We start from the raw sequence: 18,126 nt of genomic DNA, 5'->3' as shown, positions 1-18,126 counted from the left end.
GGGCAGAGAAAGAGGGAGAAAGACACAATCCCACGCAGGCTCTGTCCTTTCACTGTAGAGATCCATGAAGTGCTCAATCTCATGAACAGTGAGATCATGACCTGAGCCAACATCAGGAGTCAGTTGCTTAACTGACTGAGCCACCCAGGTGCCCCTAACACTTTGATTTTAAAAAAGAGTAGAAGCAGCAGTATTGGATTATAACTCGGAGTATAAAACAAATGTGTATGAGTCTAAACTGATATGAAGAAATCACATGACAAATAACAGAAATGAGATCTCCTTTTTAGAAGAATTTCACATAATTTATGTACAAACTTTATCCTTAAGAAGGCAGAACATAACATTCCTATCCTAAATGTCAGCCACACACAGTGACTTCTCTGCAAATAGTACAGGATGAAAAGGGGTCGCATAGGTCTCACCGAAGAGTCCTCATACACATGACCTCATCCAGGGAATGTAGGTTCATGTCAACAGTGATAAGTCATGTTGGTGGAATGTACCCTTGATATACTGTACTGGAAATGGCACATCATACCCTCGGTCCTCTTCCCTAAAACAGAACGCCACGATAATCATGAGAAATTTATCACATTCATCGCAACTGAGGGCCCTTTGGGATTCCCAACTAGTACTCCTCAAGTCTGTCAGGATGATCAAAAATGAGAAAAATCTGATAAATTGTCACAGCAAAGTGGAAACTCAGGAGAAAGGAGCACTAAACAAGATTTAGTGTCTGGATGGTTTCTTGGAACAGAAAAAGGACATTAGGTAAAGATTCAGCAAATGCTCATAAAGTTTTTACTTTAGTTAAGAACAATGCATTGATATTGGTTCATTAGTTATCACGAGTGTAGATACTGATGTAAGATATTAGTCCTCAATGAAATTGAGTATCTGTAGGAAATCTGTATCATCTTTGTATTTTTGCATCTAAAGCTGTTCTAAAATAGTTTATTAAAACAACAACAACAACACTGAAACACCACCACAGTTCTCAATACCTAATTGAGTGATCTCTTAGGCTTCCTTGTTCTGTGATGCCCTTGAGAACATGAGCAACCAGGATGTTCTGTGGCTGCTCTTAAAGGGGAAGACACATCATCCCAAAAAAGGGTCAGAGTAGCCCTTGGAGTTTGAAAATGTTTTCATGCAACCTCCTGGTTCCTCCATTATTCATTATCTTGGAGAAGCTGAGATGAGGTGTGCATTTCTGGGCAAGACATTCCATCGCTGGGATTTCTGATCAAGATTACAGAGGTTAGGGAGGTGGTGTTGGACTGCTGGTTCACTTTTTGGAGCTACTTTTTTCTGTAAGAGACTTGCTGTGCTCAGAATGCAAATGCTCCAGAAAGTTTAGGATATGACACATGTTATTTTCAAGAGCACAGGTGGTGTAGCTGGTGGCAGCTGACAGGTGGATTGAAAGTGTCAGCTGCGATGAGGCACCAGTGTTAATCCTGGGGCTGGGGGTGTCAGTGGTCCCACACACAGGTCCGGGCCTCATGAGTCATAAAAAACAGAAGGGTCAACTTTTACCAGGAGTCACAAGTGTGCCATGCACAGATACCTCAGTCTCAGTCAGCAGCTTGATTCTGGGCAAACTGTGTAAAGAACAGGCCTCACCATGGGCATCTGAATGAGTAACCCAGACAAGTATTTCAGCACTGCAGTTGGTTTCCACGGGTCACACCTCAAGAAAGGCAAGATGGTCCGTAATCTGCCATAGATTTCCAAGAGGTACACTTAACAGCTAGACCCCTGGCAGCAGCTGAGGAATCTGAGATGTGACCAATGGAGGAAGGAACTGCCTCTGGTTTCAGATCTGCAGAGCCAGCACTGACACTAACCAGACCCAGTGGCCCACTGGACACCATTAGTGTGCAGCCTACCTAAACCATCAGTGAACAGGGACGTGCTTTGAGGACACTTTCTGATGATTGTGGCCTCCTAGTGCCATTGACTTTGGCTATAGTGTGGAATTGAAAATGTTCTCTAAAGGGGTAGGTACCACTGATTCTTCTCAAGCTGACATGTTGCTAGGACCCATATGTCTTCATTTGTGAATATGCACTTTCCATGGGACATGGAATTTTGGTGCCCTTCTAACCTTGTCGGAAGGGGAGTCCATGTTGACACTTCCCAAAATTGGAATACCACACCAAGATACCCCAAGGTTTTTAAGGGTTACTTGACGAGAGCTCACTAACAAGATAATCACTAATTCTAAAAAGTACACCATATAGTTATATTGCAGAGTGCCCAAGTTCATACACCCGTGGGGCTTCCCATGGAGATTGCCTCCCTTTGTCAGAGGCTCCAACGACTCACAGTGATGTGTGCTGTCTCTCATACACCAGGAGTCCAGGAAGGGCTGGGCTTCCTTATATGTGATGGGAAACCAAGGAAACAAGGATCTTTCCTTCACTCCTGGAGGGACTGAGCACTGTGGATGTGCCCAGAGTTCCAGTGAACTTCACTGGGAGACCAGGCTCTGAATGTGGTGGGTTATGTCAGCCACCCCTACTGGCACAGAGGTGATAGCGCATGAGACAGTGCAATTGAGACTGAGGCCTCTAACTTGCCAACAGAGAACACATCGTGTATGTGATGAAACTTTGCATTTGGTGGTCATGTCTCCTCAAGCTCGTCTTTGCTGTGACCATTTATCAGATTTTACTCATTTTTGAGAGTCCTAATAAAGACAAACTGTGAAGTATATGTTACCTGAGATGAGTATACTGTGCTGTTTGTTCTACATTTCATAAAATACACTTCTCAGTTCTCCAATTCTTATTTTGACTTTATTCTTACTTCCTACTTCAATTCCTGTAGGTTTTGAAAAAGCTTTTAAAAGCAAGTATACATTTGGCCCCTTTTCTTTGGAAGTGTACACTTAGTATTTGTTAGGTCTCAGTCTCGAAAGTTCAGTATGATTTGAAAACCTAATCACAGTCTTTTTAGTCTATGTTTAAACTCCCTCTTGATAATGTAAGGACATTATGTATAAGTCTCACAATAGCTCATGATTTTATTGGTGATATGTATTTTAAAATTTTACAAACACAGATACAGTAATACAGTACACAGATCAACAACACTACGCACACTGATCACATTTCTGTATGCAGCACAGACATCCATGCACAGATATCATCAACCCCCAGAAGCCCTCGTTCGCTGTCCCTCCCTGTCACCACTCATAAGGGAAACACTGCTGGACCTCTAACTGCATAGGTTTCCTTGGCCTGTTTTGTATTTTATGCAAAGAGGATTCATAGAGCATTAAGTGTGTTGTGTTTGACTTTTGACATTTCTTATGTTGTTTGGGATTTTATGGTTGCATATTACTGTGGGTCATCCCCTGGCATTGCTGTGTAGGGTTCCATGTGAGAGTATCAAGCAGTTACTCATTCTGCTGTTAGTGAGTCTAGAGAAACAAGATTTGAGGAAGAGTTTTCTGAATTGGTTCTTTGGTTTCTGGAATTGGCTTTCAATCTGACTAGATTTAAAATTGCTAAAGAGAGAGATTGGTCGGGAAGATGGAGGCGTAGGAGGACGCTGGGCTCACTGCGTCCTGCTGATCACTTAGATTCCACTTACACCTGCCTCAATAACCCAGAAAACCTCCAGAAGACTAACATAACGGAGTCTCCGGAGCCAAGCACAGACGAGAGGTCCACGGAAGAGGGTAGGAAGGGCGGAGAGGTGGTGCGTGCTACACGGACTGGCGGGAGGGAGCCGGGGCGAAGGGGCGGCCCACCGGCAAAGCAGAGCCCCCGAGTTTGGCTGGCAAAAGCAGAGAGGCCGGACAGAGTGTGTTCCAACAGCGAGCGGGACTTAACATCTGGAGGGTTATAAGTTAACAGCTCTGCACGGAGAGTGGGAGGGCTGGAGGATAACGGGACGGAGAGTTGTTGAGCCCCAGACGACACAGTGCAGCTTGGCCGGGAACAAAGGAGCTCACCAGCGCCATCTCCCCCGCCCATCCCCCAGCCAAAATCCCAAAGGGAACCGGTTCCTGCCAGGGAACTTGCTTGGACCACGCAAATACCCAATGCTGTGCTTCTGCGGATCCATCCCTCCGGTGGCGGCTGTGACTCCCTCCCAGTGCTGCAGGGCCCCTGCTGAAGCGGATCACCAAAGGAAAAGCGAGCTGATTCTGCCCCTCCCGCCCCCGTGCACCTTGCCGATCCACCCCAGCTAATACTCCAGATCCCCAGCACCACAAGCCTGGCAGTGTGCAAGTAGCCCAGACGGGCCACGCCACCCCACAGTGAATCCCACTCTTAGGAGAGGGGAAGAGAAGGTACACACCAGTCTGTCTGTGGCCCCAGCGGTGGGCTGGGGGCAGACATCAGGTCTGACTGTGGCCCCGCCCACCAACACAAGTTATTCAAGACAGCACAGGGGAAGTACCCCGCAATTCCGCACCACTCCAGGGACTATTCAAACTGACGAAATGGAAGAATTCCCCTCAAAAGAATCTCCAGGAAATAACAATAGCTAACAAACTGATCAAAAAGGATTTGAACAATATAACAGAAAGTGAATTTAGAATAATAGTCATAAAATTAATCGCTGGGCTTGAAAACAGTATAGAGGACAGCAGAGAATCTATTGCTACAGAGATCAAGGGACTAAGGAACAGTCAGGAGGAGCTAAAAAATGCTATAAATGAACTGCAAAATAAAATGGAGATGACCACAGCTCAGATTGAAGAGTCAGAGGAGAGAATAGGTGAACTAGAAGATAAAATTATGGAAAAAGAGGAAGCTGAGAAAAAGATAAAAAAAATCCAGGAGTATGAGGGGAAAATTAGAGAACTAAGTGATGCACTAAAGAGAAATAATCTATGCATAATTGGTATTCCAGAGGAGGAAGAGAGAGGGAAAGGTGCTGAAGGTGTACTTGAAGAAATAATAGCTGAGAACTTTCCGTATCTGGGGAAAGAAAAAGGCATTGAAATCCAAGAGGCACAGAGAACTCCCTTCAGATGTAACTTGAATCGATCTTCTGCACGACATATCGTAGTGTAACTGGCAAAATACAAGGATAAAGAGAAAATTCTGAAAGCGAGGGATAAACGTGCTCTAACACATAAAGGGAGACCTATAAGACTCATGATGGATCTCTCTACTGAAACTTGGCAGGCCAGAAAGGAATGGCAGGAAATCTTCAATGTGATGAACAGAAAAAATATGCAGCCGAGAATCCTTTATCTAGCAAGTTTGTCATTTAGAATAGAAGGAGAGATAAAGGTCTTCCCAAACAAACAGAAGGAATTCGTCACCACTAAACCAGCCCTACAAGAGATCCTAAGGGGGATCCTGTGAGACAAAGTACCAGAGACATCGCTACAAGCATGAAACCTATAGACATCACAATGACTCTAAACCCATGTCTTTCTATAATAACACTGAACGTAAATGGACTAAATGCTCCAACCAAAAGACATAGGGTATCAGAATGGATAAAAAAACAAGACCCATCTATTTGCTGTCTACAAGAGACTCATTTTAGACCTGAGGATACCTTCAGATTGAAAGTGAGGGGATGGAGAACTATCTATCATGCTACTGGAAGTCAAAAGAAAGTTGGAGTAGCCATACTTATATCAGACAAACTAGACTTTAAATTAAAGGCTGTAACAAGAGTTGAAGAAGGGCATTATATAATAATTACAGGGTCTATCCATCAGGAAGAGCTAACAATTATAAATGTCTATGCACTGAATATGGGAGCCCCCAAATATATAAAACAATTACTCGCAAACATAAGCAACCTTATTGATAAGAATGTGGTAATTGCAGGGGACTTTAACACTCCACTTACAGAAATGGATCATCTAGACACACGGTCAATAAAGAAACGAGGGCCCTGAATGATACATTGGTTCAGATGGACTTGACAGACATATTTAGAACTCTGCATCCCAAAGCAACAGAATATACTTTCTTCTCGAGTGCACATGGAACATTCTCCAAGATAGATCACATACTGGGTCACAAAACAGCCCTTCAGAAGTATACAAGAATTGAGATCATACCATGCATACTTTCAGACCACAATGCTATGAAGCTTGAAATCAACCACAGGAAAAAGTCTGGAAAACCTCCAAAAGCATGGAGGTTAAAGAACACCCTACTAAATAATGAATGGGTCAACCAGGCAATTAGAGAAGAAATTAAAAAATATATGGAAACAAAAATGAAAACACAACAATCCAAACGCTTTGGGATGCACCTAAGGCAGTCCTGAGAGGAAAATACATTGCAATCCAGGCCTATCTCAAGAAACAAGAAAAATCCCAAATACAAAATCTAACAGCACACCTAAAGGAACTAGAAGGAGAACAGCAAAGACAGCCTGAACCCAGCAGAAGAAGAGAAATAATAAAGATCAGAGCAGAAATAAACAATATAGAATCTAAAAAAACTGTAGAGCAGATCAATGAAACCAAGAGTTGGTTTTTTGAAAAAACAAACAAAATTGATAAACCTCTAGCCAGGCTTCTCAAAAAGAAAAGGGAGATGACCCAAATAGATAAAATCATGAATGAAAATGGAATTATTACAACCAATCCCTCAGAGATACAAGCAATTATCAGGGAATACTATGAAAAATTATATGCCAACAAACTGGACAACCTGGAAGAAATGGACAAATTCCTGAACACCCACACGCTTCCAAAACTCAATCAGGAGGAAATAGAAAGCTTGAACAGACCCATAACCAGCGAAGAAATTGAATCAGTTATCAAAAATCTCCCAACAAATAAGAGTCCAGGACCAGATGGCTTCCCAGGGGAGTTCTACCAGACGTTTAAAGCAGAGATAATACCTATCCTTCTCAAGCTATTCCAAAAAATAGAAAGGGAAGGAAAACTTCCAGACTCATTCTATGAAGCCAGTATTACTTTGATTCCTAAACCAGACAGAGACCCAGTAAAAAAAGAGAACTACAGGCCAATATCCCTGATGAATATGGATGCAAAAATTCTCAATAAGATACTAGCAAATCGAATTCAACAGCATGTAAAAAGAATTATTCACCATGATCAAGTGGGATTCATTCCTGGGATGCAGGGCTGGTTCAACATTCACAAATCAATCAACATGATACATCACATTAATAAAAGAAAAGATAAGAACCATATGATCCTGTCAATCGATGCAGAAAAGGCCTTTGACAAAATTCAGCAACGTTTCTTAATAAAAACCCTCAAGAAAGTCAGGATAGAAGGAACATACTTAAACATCATAAAAGCCATTTATGAAAAGCCCACAGCTAACATCATCCTCAATGGGGAAAAACTGAGAGCTTTTTCCCTGAGATCAGGAACATGACAGGGATGTCCACTCTCACCGCTGTTGTTTAACATAGTGTTGGAAGTTCTAGCATCAGCAATCAGACAACAAAAGGAAATCAAAGGCATCAAAATTGGCAAAGATGAAGTTAAGCTTTCACTTTTTGCAGATGACATGATATTATACATGGAAAATCCGATAGACTCCACCAAAAGTCTGCTAGAACTGATACATGAATTCAGCAAAGTTGCAGGATACAAAATCAATGTACAGAAATCAGTTGCATTCTTATACACTAATAATGAAGCAACAGAAAGACAAATAAAGAAACTGATCCCATTCACAATTGCACCAAGAAGCATAAAATACCTAGGAATAAATCTAACCAAAGATGTAAAAGATCTGTATGCTGAAAACTATAGAAAGCTTATGAAGGAAATTGAAGAAGATATAGAGAAATGGAAAAACATTCCGTGCTCATGGATTGGAAGAATAAATATTGTCAAAATGTCAATACTACCCAAAGCTATCTACACATTCAATGCAATCCCAATCAAAATTGCACCAGCATTCTTCTCGAAGCTAGAACAAGCAATCCTAAAATTCATATGGAACCACAAAAGGCCCCGAATAGCCAAAGTAATTTTGAAGAAGACCAAAGCAGGAGGCATCACAATCCCAGACTTTAGCCTCTACTACAAAGCTGTAATCATCAAGACAGCATGGTATTGGCACAAAAACAGACACATAGACCAATGGAATAGAATAGAAACCCCAGAACTAGACCCACAAACGTATGGCCAACTAATCTTTGACAAAGCAGGAAAGAACATCCAATGGAAAAAAGACAGTCTCTTTAACAAATGGTGCTGGGAGAACTGGACAGCAACATGCAGAAGGTTGAAACTAGACCACTTTCTCACACCATTCACAAAAATAAACTCAAAATGGATAAAGGACCTGAATGTGAGACAGGAAACCATCAAAACCCTAGAGGAGAAAGCAGGAAAAGACCTCTCTGACCTCAGTTGTAGCAATTTCTTACTTGACACATCCCCAAAGGCAAGGGAATTAAAAGCAAAAATGAACTACTGGGACCTCATGAAGATAAGAAGCTTCCATACAGCAAAGGAAACAACCAACAAAACTAAAAGGCAACCAACAGAATGGGAAAAGATATTTGCAAATGACATATCGGACAAAGGGCTAGTATCCAAAATCTATAAAGAGCTCACCAAACTCCACACCTGAAAAACAAATAATTCAGTGAAGAAATGGGCAGAAAACATGAATAGACACTTCTCTAAAGAAGACATCCAGATGGCCAACAGGCACATGAAAAGATGCTCAACATCACTCCTCATCAGGGAAATACAAATCAAAACCACACTCAGATATCACCTCACGCCAGTCAGAGTGGCCAAAATGAACAAATCAGGAGACTATAGATGCTGGCGAGGATGTGGAGAAACAGGAACCCTCTTGCACTGTTGGTGGGAATGCAAATTGGTGCAGCCACTCTGGAAAACAGTGTTGGAGGTTCCTCAAAAAATTAAAAATAGACCTACCCCATGACCCAGCAGTAACACTGCTAGGAATTTACCCAAGGGATACAGGAGTGCTGATGGATAGGGGCACTTGTACCCCAATATTTATAGCAGCATTCTCTACAATAGCCAAAGTATGGAAAGAACCTAAATGTCCATCAACTGATGAATGGATAAAGAAATTGTGGTTTATATACACAATGGAGTACTATGTGGCAACGAGAAAGAATGAAATATGGCCCTTTGTAGCAACGTGGATGGAACTGGAGAGTGTGATGCTAAGTGAAATAAGCCATACAGAGAAAGACAGATACCATATGTTTTCACTCTTATGTGGATCCTGAGAAACTTAACAGGAACCCATGGGGGAGGGGAAGGAAAAAAAATACAAAAAAAAAAGAGGTTAGAGTGGGAGAGAGCCAAAGCATAAGAAACTCTTAAAAACTGAGAACAAACTGAGGGCTGATGGGGGTGGGAGGGAGGGGAGGGTGGGTGATGGGTATTGAGGAGGTCACCTTTTGGGATGAGCACTGGGTGTTGTATGGAAACCAATTTGACAATAAATTTAAAAAATAAACAATCATTAAAAAATAAAATTGCTAAAGAGAGCACCGATAACCCATCACAGAAGATCTGCCCTGGAGACTCCTGATCAGCCACTTGAAGAAGTATCTGGGTGAGCATGTATTTGACACTTGCAAAGATTTTCAGAAAACAAATAAACATGATAACGTTCGCTGTTTGCTGGGCAAAGAGGTAAAAGAAAATGCTGAGTTCAGGGATTTGAATTCCCAGCTGAATACCTGTGTAAATGAGCCCGAGGCTTGTGTGTGCCCGCAAAGAGACTGGAGCATGCACCTCCAAACCCCGTTCTTGCCCATGTGGCCAAGTCATCTTAACATAATAGAGAAAAATCTGCTTTCTCCAGATCACAACACGTTTCTGTTTACATTGTTGACACTCATTTGATGGCCTTTAAATATCAGCAGAAACATATTTTGCCTTTTGTGGCTTTCTTTGACCCGGTCTGTTCATTTCTACATGAAAATATGATCAACATGCTCATCTCCCTTCCTAACATCATGTTTCAAATAAATCAGGGACCACTCTCTAAGGATGTGAATTACCTACAAAACTCATAAGTGGCTCACAGAGACTACATTGCCTGAAAACGGATTTTTTTCTCCACCACCCCTGGCCAGTCTATTCTTTATGCAGTGGGGACATTACTTTATCAGAGGAATGACAAGGCTACCCGCTAAGGCATGTTCACATATCTTATGATTTCAAGCCAGGTTCTTTTCTTGGAAATGTATTGCTTTCGATTGAAATTCACACACTTGAAGACTTATCTGTAATATCCAGATTGTTTCAAGACCTGGTGTTTATTATTGAATAAATTCTGAAATGCATTAATGAAAGTATTAGAAAAACTTCAATTATATGAGTATTTACAAGATAATGATGTCTCATTACAGTATTATTATGAATTATTGTTTATATTAAAGAAGATGGTCAACTTTTCCTGTTTACCATTCCTTGTGACTCATACATTTTTTTTTAGGACTGTGAGGGGGGTGAACGAATTGGCAGCTGTACCTTGTAGAAGTACATACAGTCTACATATTTTTCATAAGACAAGGAGGTCTTATATTCCTTTTCCAGGCAAAGCAGAGCCTGGGTACCTTGGGTAACTTGGGTACCTTGGAGTTGTGGCTCATGAGCAGAAAGGGGCTGACAGTTGGGAAACACACAGACACGACTGCAGTGACATTCACGAGGATCAAGCTGGGATTATCAAAAAGACTCATAACAAGTTGAAAGATGGAGGAGAGGGTGTAAAAATAGACAAAGGTGCTCACCAGGAGAAGGATAGTTTTGGTGGCTCTGGACTCCGGGGAGGTTCTGGAAGAAGCATTGGTTCCTCGAATATGTTGGACTCGCTGCTTGTGCCTGTACAGGATGAAAACCATGGAGCTGCTGGCCCAGAGCATGAGCCCCAGACATAACACATCAGGGAATGATAACAACAGTCCATACAGCGAGTCGCTAGTTTTGTCATGACGAACCGAAGAACAGTATCCAAAATCCTTTTTGTTTGTGGTGTTCTTATCACTCAATGTGCTCGTTAAGTAGATAGGAAAAATGATATTCACCAGCATTTGCAGGACCCAACACAGGAAAATAGAGGGGAAAATGTATTTGGGTGCTTTAACTTTAAGCTCTGCCCACCTGGAGTTCCCAGGGCTGATGGTGACGGCCTGGTAGACGCTCAAGATGCAGATACTACCAATGGACACTCCCCTCCCCACTCTGTGAAGAAAGAGAAGAAGTTTGCATCCAATGTCACTGAGGAAATGTTTCCGCCCAAATGCTGCCACGGTCTGGGGGACTCCTTTACAGAGTAGGGCTAAGAAGTTGGCTACAATCAGGTGCTTATGAATGAAATCTGTGGACCTCCACCTGTACTCAGTGAAGGAAAGGATGATATAATGACAAAGAAGTGAGAAATTGCCCAGGATTCCAACGGTAGTCTGTGTTAAGAAGATCAGACCGATGGCCAGATCCCATTTGACCATTCTCTCTGGTCCTAGTCACTGACAGTTGCCTTCTGGGCTAGAACTTCCTGCATGGAAATATGAGACATAGGCAACATGTATCACGTCAGCTGAAATCCACCATGTTCTGCTTTCCATTCCTTGCCCATGGATACGTCTACTTGAGGTCTTCTTTTCCTAGCAGCTTCTGAGGGCTGAATGCAGAACTTTAAAGAGCCGTATTATAAAATCACTCCTGTGAGGGCACTCATATGAGAATTTCTTCATGGTCCACAGTCTATGAGGTTGGCACTACTGTGGCTGTAGTTAAAAGGTGAAGAAAATAGACACACAGAGAGATTAAGTATTTGTCCAAATCTACTCCTTCAGGCTGCGTGGGGGCTGGGAACCAATTCGGCTAGAAACAGTGCCCTGAGCCTCCATGGCCTGCTAGACATCTAGTTAGCTGTGTCCATCCAATAATCCAGATCTGTAGTTAGTTTTGATTTGACACCTTGTGGTTGATTTTAGAGTGGTGGTATTGTGCAATTTTTATTACAAGTTTGCATTAATTTCTAAAGCTTTGTTCAACAGGATAATATCAATTATGGGTGAGTCTTAAATATCTTAGTAACCATGCATGCATTCTGGTAGTAGCATACGTCTGGAACCTGTCCCATGGCAAGTAATGTGTAGTGGATGCAAAAGGGGGTTAATATTAGGATGGCAAGAGGAAAGATTCATTTGCTTTTATGTGAGGAAGCCAAGTGTAATGGTAGCAATCACAGGAATTGTTGAATTACCACACATAATTCCACAAACTTTGGACATAAAACACTAATGCATGATAAAATAGTGTAAGGAAGAAACTAAATTAGTATGGATTTCAGATGATACAATTATCTACTTATTAATTCCCGAGTTAAGGAAAACTATTATCAATGAACTAAGATTTGTGACTGGTATTAATATGAAAGACAGTAGTGCAAAATGGCATCTGCAAGGCATGTATTCTTACACATGTTAGAAACCAAAGTACTTGGTTTTTGTATTGATAGCAGAATAATTTTTAAATGGGTGGAAAGAACATGATATGAACCTGACAGGTGCCATCTGGAACTCATCATTTTTATGTCAGCTGCTCCTTACCTGTTGCTCGGAATGAATGTAGATACACTATAATCCACAGATATGGCTGTTTTCAGTTAAGACTTAATTACTGTCCCCATAATTCCATGGTACATCTGGAATTAGAATACTGCTTAAATCAAGCCATTACCATTTGCATACACTTTGTGCACAAGATCACATGGTTCCTGTACATTCTTCATACTCTTTACTACAAGCATGGAGGCACACATGTAATTCAAGCGCTTGAAAATTCATTCTATGATTCTTATAATGTAGGCTGCACAGCAGATTAATTTTACAGCTCAGTCCTTAAGGACTTAAAAATCAGTGTGTATTATTACTTGCACTGAACACCAGCCATCAGTATGAGTGAAGATTACCTTCATCGCATTAGGAGCTGTCAGGGATTGGTGAAGGTCTAGGACTTCATCTCTTCTAGCTCAGCTCAAGCCTCAGAATTATTCCGCCTTCCTGCATGACTTTCACAATGAATCATTTAATACACACACAAGATTGCCCTTCTCTGATATGGTCATTCACCCAGGCTCTCATTTTGCCTTTTTGTATACAGACACTGGCTGCCAGACTGAAATAGAAATCTTCACCAACTCCTTCCTGCTGCCGGGAGAGGCTCAGTGTGAAGGATGTGGCAGCCAGTCTGTATATGGGACGGAGGCAGCCAGACTCTGAGATATAGGTTTGTGATCCTGTGAGGTCACCTCTCTCAGAAGTACAATTATTTCATTTGTTGCTGCACTGGGAGTACAGGCTTGGGAGCTGAAGATATGTCTGAAACTTTTCCACTTAGTTGTTAATTATGAAAAACAATTATGAGTTTCTACTTAGATCCTCCTAGGACACTATTGGAGTATTTGTGGAAGGCTCGTTTTCCCCCCTTGATTCCTGTAGGTAGATGGGTTCTATTAAGGACAGCACAAACTACTGTGTTCTGACATCTGAGGGATTGGTGGGGAAGGCTGTGTGTCCCACTGGATTTTTCACTTCCCAGAGAAGTTCCTCAACCCAGAAATTAATAAGTTTCCTAATCTTCAGACCCCTGAATGGAACCATCAATTAAGATTATTAGTAGAGAAATGGAATGAGACAAGATACCTGGGATCAATAGGAGTAAATACAAGTAAAAAGGAGAGCATGATGTATATATATACCTCACTATAGAAGTCACTATTCTATACTTTAATTCTATAAATCATTCTATAGAAATCATTTCACAGGTCAAAGTTGATTAATTTGGACTCCTTTAAATAACCCAATGCTAATTAATATGAAAATTATGTAGGAAAATATGCTTGACCATTATTGACCCCCATTGCTAAGAATTAGAGATCTAACAATATCCATAGAAGTTTCTAAAAGAGTCTATTACAGATTGAAACAGCAGGATCCAATGGCACAACCAGAAGATTCTACCACTGCTGTAAATATTGGATGACCCAATCCTTGGCTACTTAATTCAAGAGGATCAAAGGGTTACAACATTCCTCTACACATTCTATTCTATTCTATTCTATTCTAATGCTGAATTTTCAGTAATGAGCACTTACTGTTTGGTAAGAAGAAACACAAATTAGGAGTTGAAACTGATCCTTTGTTTTCTTTCTTACAGACAAATCCACATTTGATACAGGTTCACTATGCAGTTACTAGCCATTTTCAAGTCAGAGCCATAATGGTGGGCAACCCAGGCTGCACACAAACATAAATCCTTTACACACACGCAGACACAAATATTCATGTATGTACACACTTGCATATAGTCACATACTATTAGACACATCCATGATCATTTATGTACTCAAGTTGCTGTTGAAACTCTGAAACACTCAGGCACATACTGAACACATAAAAACTCACCCTCATTAACATTAACATTCACCACACTTTAGAATAAATATTGTCAAAATGTCAATACTACCCAAAGCTATCTACACATTCAATGCAATCCCAATCAAAATTGCACCAGCATTCTTCTCGAAACTAGAACAAGCCATCCTAAAATTCATATGGAACCACAAAAGGCCCCGAATAGCCAAAGTAATTTTCAAGAAGAAGATCAAAGTAGGAGGCATCACAATCCCAGACTTTAGCCTCTACTACAAAGCTGTCATCATCAAGACAGCATGGTATTGGCACAAAAACAGACACATAGACCAATGGAATAGAATAGAAACCCCAGAACTAGACCCACAAACGTATGGCCAACTAATCTTTGACAAAGCAGGAAAGAACATCCAATGGAAAAAGACAGTCTCTTTAACAAATGGTGCTGGGAGAACTGGACAGCAACATGCAGAAGGTTGAAACTAGACCACTTTCTCACACCATTCACAAAAATAAACTCAAAATGGATAAAGGACCTGAATGTGGGACAGGAAACCATCAAAACCCTAGAGGAGAAAGCAGGAAAAGACCTCTCTGACCTCAGTTGTAGCAATCTCTTACTCGACACATCCCCAAAGGCAAGGGAATTAAAAGCAAAAATGAATTACTGGGACCTTATGAAGATAAAAAGCTTCTGCACAGCAAAGGAAACAACCAACAAAACTAAAAGGCAACCAACGGAATGGGAAAATATATTTGCAAATGACATATCGGACAAAGGGCTAGTATCCAAAATCTATAAAGAGCTCACCAAACTCCACACCCGAAAAACAAATAACCCAGTGAAGAAATGGGCAGAAAACATGAATAGACACTTCTCTAAAGAAGACATCCAGATGGCCAACAGGCACATGAAAAGATGCTCAACATCACTCCTTATCAGGGAAATACAAATCAAAACCACACTCAGATATCACCTCACGCCAGTCAGAGTGGCCAAAATGAACAAATCAGGAGACTATAGATGCTGGCGAGGATGTGGAGAAACGGGAACCCTCTTGCACTGTTGGTGGGAATGCAAATTGGTGCAGCCGCGTTGGAAAGCAGTGTGGAGGTTCCTCAGAAAATTAAAAATAGACCTACCCTATGACCCAGCAATAGCACTGCTAGGAATTTACCCAAGGGATACAGGAGTACTGATGCATAGGGGCACTTGTACCCCAATGTTTATAGCAGCACTCTCAACAATAGCCAAATTATGGAAAGAGCCTAAATGTCCATCAACTGATGAATGGATAAAGAAATTGTGGTTTATATACGCAATGGAATACTACGTGGCAATGAGAAAGAATGAAATATGGCCTTTTGTAGCAACGTGGATGGAACTGGAGAGTGTGATGCTAAGTGAAATAAGCCATACAGAGAAAGACAGATACCATATGTTTTCACTCTTATGTGGATCCTGAGAAACTTAACGGAAACCCATGGGGGAGGGGAAGAAAAAAAAAAGAGGTTAGAGTGGGAGAGAGCCAAAGCATAGGAGACTGTTAAAAACTGAGAACAAACTGAGCGTTGATGGGGGGTGGGAGGGAGGGGAGGGTGGGTGATGGGTATTGAGGAGGGCACCTTTTGGGATGAGCACTGGGTGTTGTATGGAAACCAATTTGACAATAAATTTCATATATTGAAAAAAAATCATCACACTTTTACACAAACTCACAGTTCATGTTCACTTTCATAAAATCAACATACGCTTTCATCATGGGTGTGGGTCTCTTGCTGACATGTTTTTGTATAAAAGAAGAGGTCTATTTCTGGACATCTGGATGCCAGAAATGGGGCCCTTTTATCATCTGTAATCCTTTCAAGAGTACTACAACCCACGAGGGGAATATTTACAATATACAACCTCAAATATTGCTTTGAGCATTACCACCCTAGTTAGGGCTGTGGTGGGAAAGTTGGAGTGCGTGACAGAGCAAGTGAGAGAGAGGGTGCAGGGAAAGAAGGACATAAGGACTGGATGGTGGTGCAGAAGTCCTGTGGTGAGGGGAGAAGAGAGTGCAGGAGAAGAAAGAAGGCAGAAGGACAAAAGACAAACGTGTGCTCAATGTCGCAGGGGCATTGCGATATTTGAGAGTACAAGGAGATAAAGTGTGCAGGGGAGTGAAGGGTATTAGGCATGTTGGGTTCTGCAGAAAGATGCATGGTTCATGGGAGTGAAGGTGATAATGGGGATGGGCACTTAGTAGGGAAGATATTAATAGTCTTGTTGGTGAAACCCACAGGAGACAAGGTCTTGGAGGGGTTAAAGTCATGGTGGGAGAGATGAAGAGGAGTAAGTGTGGGGCAGGTGAAATTTGAAAGAAGACCGTTTAGTCCAAGCCAGATAGAGTGAAGAGGAGAGGGACCCTGGAGGAGACCTTGAATGAGGCAAAGAGGCACAGGGCAGTGAGGGAGACAGGGAGGATAGTGGGCAGTGAGGGAGCCAAGAAGCCAGGAGAAAGGGTCAGGGGTGATAGGGTTCGGGAAATGCATCTGGGTGTGGATTGGGTTCACGCAGGAGTTGAGGTGGGGACACCACATGGTGTGGGTGTAGAGGACCCAGGGAATGGGTGAGATACTGGGATTGGAGTGGTATATTAGAAAAAGAAGAGTTTGCAGGGAAGATGGAAGGTCAGGAGGATCACCTTGGAGTCCCTGGAATAGTGGACACGTAGTGACAGATGTCGAAAAGGTGATGGGAAGGAAGTTGGGGTGGGATGCAGAAGTCTCATAGGGCTGAGTCCAGGTGAGGGGTGCATGGAGGTTTAGCAGGTGACTGGGGCTCTTGGGGTGGGGGTGTGGAGGACCACAGTAGGAGAGAGGCATGCAGTGTGGGGCAGAGGAGCCTGGGAACTGGGAGGGGGGTGGTGGCACAAGACAGATTGGAGGCCACTGTTTGACACCCATTCATTAATTCTCACTATATGGTCATTCGCAAGCATCAGGGATAGTTTCTAATCTCAGCTCAGGAGGCAAAACTCTTCCTCATGTTATATGTCCCTTCACATCATGAAATAGAACACACAGTATGGGAGGGAAGATGCAGTTTTAGGACACAAATGCCAACCGTTCCTTGGGAAATTAGGTGCAGGAAGTGGCCTGGTCAGGTCAGGCTGGAGAGGCTGTTGACTGGTATCCAGAGTTGCAAGTGTGGGAAAGAGCTGTCTCATCCCCAACTCTGCATATCTGTTGAAGAACTGTTATGGATCAAGGAAATTTTATGCCCCAACATTGATCTGAGGAAGATTCTTTTTTGTGTGGTGATACTTCTAATACCGAACACTTTATTTTAACCAGATGAGCTTTAAGAGCTCTAATGCATGGGCTTTAAGAAAATAAAACATGGGATACCTGAATATTTGAAAGATATTTCACTGTGTATTCATCCTAGAAACCTGAGATGAGAGAGTTGTGGATATGTTGATAATTTCTAAAATATTTTATTCATTGTAAAATTTCACTGATTTCATAATATTATAGGCAGATGTCCAATTGGGATTACTCCCTTGCCTTTGTTATGATACCAAGTAAAAGGGATTTGGGGGTTTAAGGTTACTAATGAGATGACCTTTAAAAAGAGACGTTATTCCAGATTATCTGTGGATTCAAAGTGATTCCATGCACCCTCAAAAGAGAGAGAAGCCAGAGAGATTTGATAGAAGAGGAAATCAGAGATTTGAAGCCTAAGAAGGATTTAACGGACTGTTGCTG

At 41.8% G+C, this 18,126-nt stretch overlaps 1 protein-coding gene across 1 annotated transcript; it reads right to left on the bottom strand.

The window, feature by feature from the left end:
• Nucleotides 1-10,272: 10,272 nt before the first annotated feature.
• On the bottom strand, nt 10,273-11,789 carry LOC122494794 (vomeronasal type-1 receptor 4-like). Its single transcript, XM_043600245.1, has one exon. It carries the CDS (start codon nt 11,437-11,439, stop codon nt 10,480-10,482), a length of 960 nt encoding a protein of 319 aa, XP_043456180.1. The 5' UTR covers nt 11,440-11,789; the 3' UTR covers nt 10,273-10,479.
• Between the last annotated feature and the right edge of the window lie 6,337 nt (nt 11,790-18,126).

The sequence above is a fragment of the Prionailurus bengalensis genome, chromosome E2 (assembly GCF_016509475.1).
Source record: "Prionailurus bengalensis isolate Pbe53 chromosome E2, Fcat_Pben_1.1_paternal_pri, whole genome shotgun sequence".
Taxonomy (NCBI): Eukaryota; Metazoa; Chordata; class Mammalia; order Carnivora; family Felidae; genus Prionailurus; species Prionailurus bengalensis.
This window is presented reverse-complemented; position numbering and strand designations above follow the sequence as displayed.

Bases quoted from the DNA above. Each gene is read 5' to 3' on its own strand.
- LOC122494794 (XM_043600245.1), bottom strand. From the start codon at position 11,439: ATGGTCAAATGGGATCTGGCCATCGGTCTGATCTTCTTAACACAGACT.